A 10,042-nucleotide genomic window follows, 5' to 3' on the forward strand; every position below is an offset into this window, starting at 1 on the left:
TGAGCTCCCCAAGCTGCTGTCCATCATTTACCATCAGCGCTGGCTCAGCAGGGAGGTCCCAGAGGACTGGAGGTGCCAGTGTGAGCCCATCCCCAAGAAGGGGTGGAAGGAGGAGCTGGGGAACTCCAGGCCTGTCAGCCTGACCTGGGTGCCCAGCAAGGTTATGGAACAGATCACTTGAGTGCCATTACAGGATGGCTGAGGGATCAGAGAGAGCCAGTGTGGATTTAGGGGTGGCAGGTCCTGCCTGACCAACCTGGTCTCCTTTTATGACCAGGTGACCCACCTGTGGATGCAGGAAAGGCTGTGGATGTTGTGCCTGGACTTCAGCAAAGCCTTTGACAGTGTCTCTGACAGCATTCCCTGGAAAAGCTGCAGGCCATGGCTTGGGAAGGTTCTCCTCACTGGGACATTTAAGAGCTGGCTGGAGGCAGGGCCCAGAGAGTGGTGGGGATGGTGCTGCACCCAGCTGGTGTCCAGGCACTGGTGGTGTTCCCCAGGGATCTGTGCTGGGCCCAGTCCTGTTTAATATCTTCACTGATGATCTGGGTGAGGGGATCGAGTCCACCATTCACAAATTGCAGATGGCACCAAGCTGGGTGTGAGTGTGGATCTGCTGGAGGGCAGGACAAGAAGACACAGCCTTAAGCTGCACCAGGGGAGGTTCAGGCTGGACAATAGGAAGAGGTTCTTCACAGAAAGGGTGAGTGGGAACTGGAATGGGCTGGCCAGGGGAGAGGTGGCAGAGTCACTGTCCCTCTCCAGTGGCACTTAGTGGCATGGTCTGGGTGACAAGGCAGTATTAGGGCATCGATTTGACTTGATGATCTCAAAGGTCTTTCCCAGCCTATTTGATTCTGTCATTCTGTGATGAATGGGACACTCTGGGGCCATTGTGACACTGCAGGGCCTCATGGAACTATGGGGACCATGGTGACACCATGCAGCCCCACAGAACCAGGGGTCCATTGTGGTGCTGTGGGGCCAAATGGAACCAGAGAGTGCACTGTGACACACTGGGTCCTCGTGGAACCACAGAGGCCATTGTGACACCGCAGGGCCTCGTGTAACCAAGGGGTTTCACCATTTTGACACTGCAAAACCAAGGAGACCATTGGGAGACTCCAGGGTGCAGTGGAACCAAGGGGCCATTCTGACACTGCGGGGCCTCATGGAACCAAGGACATCTTGGCAGACAACACCAAGCTGGATGTGAGTGTGGATCTGCTGGAGGGTAGGAGGGCCCTGCACAGGGCCCTGGACAGGCTGCATCCAGGGCCCAAATCCAACAAGGTGAGGTTTAAAAAGTCCAAGTGCTGGGTCCTGTCCTTTGGCCAACAACATCCCCTGCAGTGCTACAGGCTGGGGACAGAGTGCCTGGAAAGCAGCCAGGCAGAAAGGGACCTGCAGGGACTGATGGACAGCAGGCTGGACCTGAGGCAGCAGTGTGCCCAGGTGGCCAAGAAGGCCAATGGCTCCTGGCCTGGACCAGGAATGGTGTGGCCAGCAGGAGTAGAGATGCTGTGCCAGCACTGATCTGCCCCCAGCTCTGCACAGAGACATTGCTGCTACAGCTCCAGAGAAGGCAACAAAAGGGCATCTGTGCAGAAAACATCGCTTGCACACCTCTTAGTTTTTTATAGCCACTGAGAGCACAGCCCCTCATTGACACAGTCTGTGCCCACAAGGAAGGTGGAGAGAAATAAAATGAGAAATGGTACAAGGAATGGCTTTTCTTTTTAGACAATATGAAAAAAGTAAAACAAAGGAAAAGAACCTCCAAAATGAAACCGACAAGAAGGCTCAAAAATGTCTTTTATTACAAGGGATTTTCAGAAATTGGCCAGCAGTTTAATGTTCCTGAAACCATCCAGTCATCAGTGTCCTCACTGCAGCCTTGAGCTCCTGGTTCCTCAGGCTGTAGATGAGGGGGTTCAGGGCTGGAGGCACCCCCGAGTACAGAACTGAAAGGGCCAGATCCAGGGATGGGGAGGACATCGAGGGTGGCTTGAGATAGGTAAAAAATGAAGTGCTGATGAATAGAGAGACCACAGCCAGGTGAGGGAGGCAGGTGGAAAAGGCTTTGTGCCGTCCCTGCTCAGAGGGGATCCTCAGCACAGCCCTGAAGATCTGCACATAGGAGAAAACAATGAACACAAAACAACCAAGTGCTAAACAGGAACTCAGAGCAATGAGCCCAAGTTCCCTGAGGTAGGATTTGGAGCAGGAGAGCTTGAGGATCTGTGGGATTTCACAGAAGAACTGGCCCAGGGCATTGCCATGGCACAGGGGCAGGGAAAATGTATTGGCCGTGTGCATGAAAGCATTGAGAAAGGCACTGGCCCAGGCAGCTGCTGCCATGTGGGCACAAGCTCTGCTGCCCAGGAGGGTCCCGTAGTGCAGGGGTTTGCAGATGGACACGTAGCGGTCATAGCACATGATGGTCAGGAGGGAAAACTCCATTGAGATGAAGAAATAAAAAAGAAAGAACTGAGCAGCACATCCAGTGTAGGAGATGTCCCTGGTGTCCCAGAGGGAATTGTGCATGGCTTTGGGGACAGTGGTGCAGATGGAGCCCAGGTCAGTGAGGGCCAGGTTGAGCAGGAAGAAGAACATGGGTGTGTGCAGGTGGTGGTTGCAGGCTACGGCGCTGATGATGAGGCCGTTGGCCAGGAGGGCAGCCAGGGAGATGCCCAGCAAGAGGCAGAAGTGCAGGAGCTGCAGCTGCTGTGTGTCTGCCAATGCCAGCAGGAGAAAGTGCCCGATGGAGCTGCTGTTGGACATTTGCTGTGGCTGGCCATGGAGACCTGTTCGTGGATAAAGGACAGAGTTAGGAGAAACTTCTTCCAGCAAAATCAAAGCTATTTCCCACAGACCTTTCTCCTGTAACCCTCTGACACACTTTTGATTTTCAAGCAGATTTTCCTTCAGCTCCAAGTGGGGAGCCCTGGCTAGTGCTGGCTTAGTGGGATTTGATGTTCAGGGCAACAACAGACTGGGTTTTTCATAATTTAGCCTTGCTCTGCAGATAGGGGAGAAAGACAGGGACCTGTCCTCGTGTTCCTCTTTGAAATCTTGTTAATACAGAAGGCCCTGTCAGCATCTGCATCCTCACTGCCAGAGAGCAGAATGATAAAATCTGTTTAAATCCTCTAGAGTATTTACAGCTCCTCTTCTCCCTCTCCTGCTGACCTATTTTCGGATGTCAGAAACTTTCAGCATTTCTGCTGCCCTCAGGGAGAACAGAGTGAGTTCTCTGAGACAAGGTGGTGAGTGGAGATTTAGGGGAGGAGGTCTTTCTCCCTGTCCTGTTCCAGGATTCCCTGGGCTTTCTCCATTCTCAGACAGAGGATGATAACTCTCCCATGTTTCCTTTAAAAACCATCCCAACACTGCTGAGAGCAGATAGATCCCCCACAGTCCACCAAATGTCCATCCCCTTCTCAAGGTCTCAGCCACACATTTGTACCCAAGGACATGCAGGGCTCATTTCACCAATCCAGCATCATTTTCCCATCCTAGAATTTCTGTGCCTCACCCTGGGCCTTTCAGATAATGCAGAGATGTTCTAGGACAGGTTTGCACCATGAAATGAAGCTCCAAGCTTGGACTGAAATCTCAGGGAAACTCCCAAGTGTCCTTATGATGGCATTGGATTGAGGGAAATGCAGCTCCTTCCCTGGCTGCACTGACAGCACTGCCCAGAGCCGGGCACTGGGGACAGCGTCACCCTCAGCCAGCTGTGCCCCCTGCCAGAGCCCCCAGTGCCGGGCAGCTGCTCCCAGCCCTGTGCTCTGCAGAGGGAACTCGGCCCGGGGCTGCAGAGCTGCCCCACGGCTCTGCTGCAGCTCTGCCTGCACAGGAGGGGCTGCACGCCTTGGAGCCCCGGCCCTGAGGGCAGAGGCTTCGCTGGGGCACAGGAGGGAGGGGGCTTGTTCAAGGGAGGGGCTGCACTGGAGGGGATCCTGTGGACATCTCTAAACTCTGCCTGCCTCAGCATTGCTGGGTTTTGTTTTCTCTCATTCCCTGATCTTCTCTCTGCTTCCTGGAGAATTTCCTCCTGCAGGTGTTTCTCTGTGCCTGATCTCTCCCTGCCAGCACTCACAGACCCCAAATCTCTGTACCCTCTCCTTGGCCCTACAGAACCCTGCCTGTTTGCAGGGCGCTGGCTGGGGGCAGGTTCTGTTTGCAGCTTGGAGAAAGGACAGCTCAGCCTGAGCCTGATGGCTCCATCAAAGGTGATGCTGGTGCTGTCCATGGGCAGAGTGGCTGAAAGCACATTAGGGATCTCCTGTGAACCTATTGATCACTAAAGTAACAGTTTAGATATCTCAGGCACTTGACAAAATTCATAACCAATAATTCATACTATCTTTAACATTTAACCCTCCTTTCCTGCCATTCTCCAACAGCAGGAAACTGAATACAAAGACTTAGGACATTTCCACATTTTTGTCAAAAACCCTTTCTTGGAAATATTCTATGAATTATCAGAACCCCTCAGCATGTCAGAGCTTCATGAGCATTTCACCTCCTCTGCACCAGAAGTATTCAGAGTTGTACTCACAGGGTCTGTAGGCATTGGGATGTTCCAGCTTTAGGAGATCACTCCAGGAGCTGCAGCTGCATCGTCCTGCAGCCAGAGGTTCCTGTGCCAAGGGCTGGCAGTGATTCTGCCCCAGGCACTTCTCAGCCCCTTCCCAACCCTGACTGATTGAAGCTCTCTGTGCCTCTGTGCTGTGCCCAGGGTGGCTGCAGGCAGTGCCCCAGCCCTGCTGGGCTGGGAGAGGAGCTGCTCCTCAGGAGAAATGTCTTTTTGAAGGTCTTCTTGGTTTGCCAGGAGCTACTTCTATGCGAGGAGCCCAGCCCAATTCAGCAGCACAGACACAGCACAAGGACTTTAATGAGCCTCTAGGGCTTTGGTGTTGTTTACATCAAACACAATCCCTGAGAGAGTGTTCAACAAACTTCTCAAGAACTCAAAATTAAATTGAAACTCTAAACTTTCTTGAAGTTGTTATGGGTCCCACTGAGGAACACAACTCAAAAAGTGTCCCCAGTTCCAGTTAGAGCAGAACACTGGAGGCAGTGATGACAGCTGGGGACAAACAAGGCAAAGGTGTCTCTGGTGCTGAGCACACCTGGATGTGTTTCAGGAATGCAGAGGGCCAAGGCCTGAGCCCCAGCTCTGGCCAGGCAGATCCTGTCCCTCCCTCCTTGCTCAGGGCTCTTCCCAGGATGGGCACTGGCATGTGGGGATGTGCAATGGCAAGGGCAGGAGCATGGGGCGGCCCCTGCCAGGCTGCTGAGCAGGGACAAGGAGGCAATGAGGCCCCAAGCCTGCAAGGGTCACTTGTCTCCTGCTCCTGCCTCAGGCCCAGGGCCAGCAGCCATGGCCAAAGTGCTGCCCAAGTTGGCTCTGGCAGGGCTGTCTTGCAGCTGCTGCCCATCCCTGTGCCCTGTGCAGCCCAGGCTGTCCCACGGTGTCCCTGCCCTGTTGTGGTGTGTTGCAATATCCTGTTTTACCTTCTCCCTTCCCCCTCGCCCCTCGCTGAGTGTGCCCTGTCAATCAGGCTAACATACCAGCAAGGCGTCGTGTGATAGGTGTCCCTAGTCCCTTGAGACCCTGCCCCTTCACCTGGTTGGTGGCTCACCTGTCCCCTCCCCTTCCCCTGTCCTGAGCTTAAAATGTTAATGAGACCATGCGGCCTTATTCTGTTAGCAGCAGTGGCCCAGTGCAGACATCTCTGTACCAATGGAATAAACATCTGGCAACCTTCTAGCAGAATCCACTCTCTTTCTCTCCACTATCGCCAGAAGCTCTCTCTCCTGAGGAGAATGGAGTCCTGTCTTGTGCCCCGCTGCACTCTGCCGCCAGCCAAGGTATCTCTGGGGTAAAACACCACAGTGCTGTCTTTGGCCCAGCAGCGAGGGTCAGAACTGGCCTAGGCACCATCTAACTGGTTATATTTGGATTCAAATTCCAATATATTGGCGTCCCTGTGGGTGGGCTCAACTCTGCAGCCCGAAAACGGACTCGCAGTTCCTCAGAGAAGCTCTGGCAGCCGTGCATCCAGCTGAAAGGAGCCTGGCTTCAAGACTCCCAGACTTTGGGAATATTCCCAGAAAAAGTTTCGTGGACTGTTCGGTGCCTTCTGGAAAGCCCAGCTTCATTGTGGTGAGCAGATTTTCCAGAGGAAGAAAAGGGGAGCCTCTCTTGCACCCAAAGAGAGGTCCTTTTCCGGTGGAGACCTGCCTGCCTAGACCCAGCCTTACAGCTTCCATTTCACGTGAGTATCTCTGCTTTCGGTAGAGCAGAAGCTCAAAAACAGACTCTGCCGCGAGTTCTGTTCCTTTTTGCCTTTGCATTTTTGGCTGCGCAGCCCCACAGACAAGAATTCATAGCGTTCTAGCTTTATTTTCTGCGTGTGTTTCACTGTCTTTTAAAATTCGCGCCGGAGCGGCCCCGGCTCAGTAGCGTGCTGAGACACGTGTTAGGAGATTCTCTTTCTCTTTCTCTTTGCGGGGGAGTGGGGGGGGCTCTCTTTCCACGTGGCCGGGGAACCTGCGGGGTTGGGAGTGATCTGCACACGCGGCGGCGGGGGGGGCGTCCCGGTTTCGGCTGCCACATGGAGTGGCTGCTGTCTCTGCTCCGTGGGGGGGCTGCATTCCACCGCGGGGGAGGCTTTGTTTCTGCCTCGGCTCGGCAGGGCGTGCCCTGCTGCTGCTGCCCGGGAATTTTAAAAGCGGTATATACAGCTGCATTGTGAAGCTTTTGTCTGCTCGTTATCGCTTTCTATCTGTGGTTTTTTTTGGAAATTGGTAGCTGATTTTAGCTTTGCATTTGGTCAGGCGGGATTAAGTACTTTGCTTTTTACATCTAACATGGGTTCCAAACTTAGCATTGTACAAAGGGGAGTGTATTATAATATTGTTAGCATTTTAGTCAAGAGTAATGTGAAATTCTCTAAAGGAAAATTAAAACAGTTTATAAGATGGCTTTTTCTGCAGTTCCCAAACATTTCCCCTGAAGAAATCCACAATATTCAATTCTGGGATAAAGTTGGGAATGAATTGATAACCTGTCATGGTTTGAGCCTGGCACAGAGCCAGTGCCCCCCATGAAAATGCCTCACCCTGGTGTCTGCTGTGAGATGTGACCAGGAATAAGCAAAACAGGCTCCAACTTAAACATAAAGGACACTTTATTACCTAAAACTACAGGAAAAATAGGGAAAGACTATAAGGAAAAGAAAAAAAATTGAAAACCTTACAAAAACCACTTTTCCTCCTCCCCACTCCCTGACTTTCCCAATCCAATACATTCTCTCAAAAACACCAACTGCCCAACCCGGCACGACACTTTAGTATACTCAAACTGCAGTTCATGAAGAGGAAAGGAGTCCTTCTTGTTCCATAGGCTTCTGGAAACACACTGAAACCTCGGATGCTTCCTTGTCACTTCGGCACCGCCCGGGGGGAAAAAAAAGTCCTTTTGCCGCTTGTGACATGTTCCTTCCATGCCCAGTGCTCTCACCACCGAGACATGGCTAGAGCTGCTTTTAGGGTGGTCTTTCAAGGATGCCTTGTCTCACTCCAAAAAGGCACAGTCTCTGCTTTTGGGACAACTGTCCCCCCCATATTTTTCCAACCCCCTGGGGCCGGGGGTCCTCACGAATGAACCCTCCTGGTTTTGAGGCACTGCCTCCCCCTAAATGCAGTCTGTGTCACAGGAACAACTGAGTCCATGGCTACAAGAAAAGTCCAGCCAAAAGGCCACTCCAAATCATCTCTCCCCATCCAATCATCTCCACAATCTCCGGGCCAAAGTCCTTATCTCATCTCATCTCTCATCTCCCTTCTTATTCAGCTTCGAGGAGGATTAGCATTTTCTGCAAGGCCCCAATCATGCAAGAAAGGGTTAAAAGTTTTCAGTCTCTGTCTGTCGGTCCCGGAGCGACTCCCACGCACGCTGCCCACATGCTGCCGCTCCGGCCGGGCAGTCTTCCTCCCCCTTCTCGCTGGCTGCTCTCCTGGGGGGCTGGCTGCCCGATGTCTCGATGTCTCTTGGGGCTCCCCCACCCTTCCATCCTTGAAAGCCCCCTCAACCCCCACCTCTGTCCAGGCCCCAGGCCTACGGCATGGCGGCCCCTCCCCCGCCCAGCAGCAGCGGGCCGGGCGGGGGAAGGGATCTGACCTCTTCGCCCGACGATGTCCAAAAGAGGAAGTGCCAGGGCAGTGCCTTGCTTTTAACCCCTGTGTATTCTCGGAGGTGTGTCCAAACCCCACTGGCTACACCAGGTGTCAGTATGAAACCCAAAACCTTCATTGGTTTGACCACAGCTTCCCAGAATTCCCACTCCTTCCTGGTCAAACCATGACATAACCTTAGGACAATCTGGGAAATCACCCTCAGCTAAATTTGTGTTCTGGAGTTTACAAATTCGAACAGCATTGCTCAAACAAAAGGAAATGGAGAAAAAGCCAAATGTAAAGCCATGTACCTCTGCTCTCCCTGTTCCTCCCTCTCCCTCTAAAACCCCTAAACCTCTTTCCCCAAAACTTGGTATTTTAAAGAGTGCAAACTCATTGGGAAGTCGGCTCCCAGAGTGTGCAAGAATACCCGAGTTGTTTTATTCACAAAGCCCTGGCCAGGCTGTGTGGCTTTCCCAACCCCCTGTATCCCCTCCTCTAAAACCCAGAGCTCGTGTTAACTTTCCGGAGAGCAGTGATGTCCAAAATGGCCCCCAGTCCCTAGGGGGTGCACAAGATGGTGGGTGCCACGTGGCATCTTCCCAAACCTGGTCTTCTTCTTCCCAAAATCCTCTTAAGCATCCCAAAATTCCTGCCCCATCCCCCTCTCCTCCTGTTCCTCGTGACACCTTCCCCCCTCCCCCCGCCTTTCCTGCAGTACACTCAGCTCCGCCTCTCTACTCCTCCCAGGGGGCGTCTGCTGACGTGATGTCACCAGGTGACCCCGCCCCCTGCCAGCCCCTTGACCCCACCCCCTGTTCCCACGGTATCCCCGCCCCTTGCCGGCTCCCTTTCCCCGCCCCCTCCCCGGGTTCCCACAGTGGGGACACACCCACTGCCTGTCCCCAAACCTGTGGCTGTGATCCCAATGCTTCTGATTCAAGGGATACAGAGCAGGGGACAGCAGACCCAATGCACAGTCCCATGTTGTCGCTAGCTCCTGTTACGTTTCAGCCTGCAGCTCAAGCTGGAGCAGCCCCAACTGCTAATTGGAGCTCCTTTGGACGACAATTGATTAAAGAGATCTGTAAATCTCATAAAGGATATGGTCCACACAGTCCATATTTCCGTGGCCTTTTAAATTCTGAATTAAGTAGGACTGTTGTAGTTCCACATGATTTAAAACAAATTTTTTCATGTCTCATGACATCCACGGAATTCAAATTATGGGAATCAGCATTGAAACAACTGCTAAAAGACGCTCTCCCAGGCTTACAGGCTGATCCAAACACAGCAAAAGACAACAATGGTAACCCTATCACCATGGAGCACCTCTGTGGTGAGGGTCAATGGTCTTCTCCCTCAGTCCAAGCTGCTGCAATTCCTGCAGAAACACTTGAGAAAGTAAAAGAAGCAGCTGAAAAAGCATTCTTTTCCCTCCAACCTGAGGGGCCTTTTGAGCCCTATAGTAAAATTAAGCAACTACCATCAGAGCCTTTTTTGAAATTTGTAGAAAGGCTAACTAGAGCCATTGAAATACAGGTTAAAAAGGAAAATGCTAGGGAAGCAATTTTAGAAGAAATAGCGTTTACAAATACAAATGAACAGTGTCGAGCGGCAATCCTGAGCCTTCCTATGGAACCTTCCCCTACACTAAAAGATATGCTTCTAGTCTGTAACAGGAAAGTGCCTCTGATGAGTGTGGCTGAAGACTCCAGACCAAAGCTGCTGCCAAGACCACCCCAGCGTGTCGCTGTTGCCAGCCCTTCACCTTTTCCCTCAGCACAGCAGTACCCTGGGCAGCAGCGGAGACCAGCAATGGTTGAGCCCACTAAACCATGCCTGCTTT

At 52.5% G+C, this 10,042-nt stretch overlaps 1 protein-coding gene across 1 annotated transcript; it reads right to left on the reverse strand.

Annotated features, from left to right (window-relative positions):
- Positions 1-1,851: 1,851 nt before the first annotated feature.
- Positions 1,852-2,784, reverse strand: LOC135460771 (olfactory receptor 14J1-like). The gene has a single exon (XM_064737682.1). The coding sequence runs from the start codon at positions 2,782-2,784 to the stop codon at positions 1,852-1,854; it is 933 nt and encodes a 310-aa protein (XP_064593752.1).
- Positions 2,785-10,042: the final 7,258 nt, after the last annotated feature.

Source organism: Zonotrichia leucophrys, unplaced genomic scaffold, assembly GCF_028769735.1.
Source record: "Zonotrichia leucophrys gambelii isolate GWCS_2022_RI unplaced genomic scaffold, RI_Zleu_2.0 Scaffold_98_164418, whole genome shotgun sequence".
In the NCBI taxonomy this organism is placed as follows: domain Eukaryota; kingdom Metazoa; phylum Chordata; class Aves; order Passeriformes; family Passerellidae; genus Zonotrichia; species Zonotrichia leucophrys.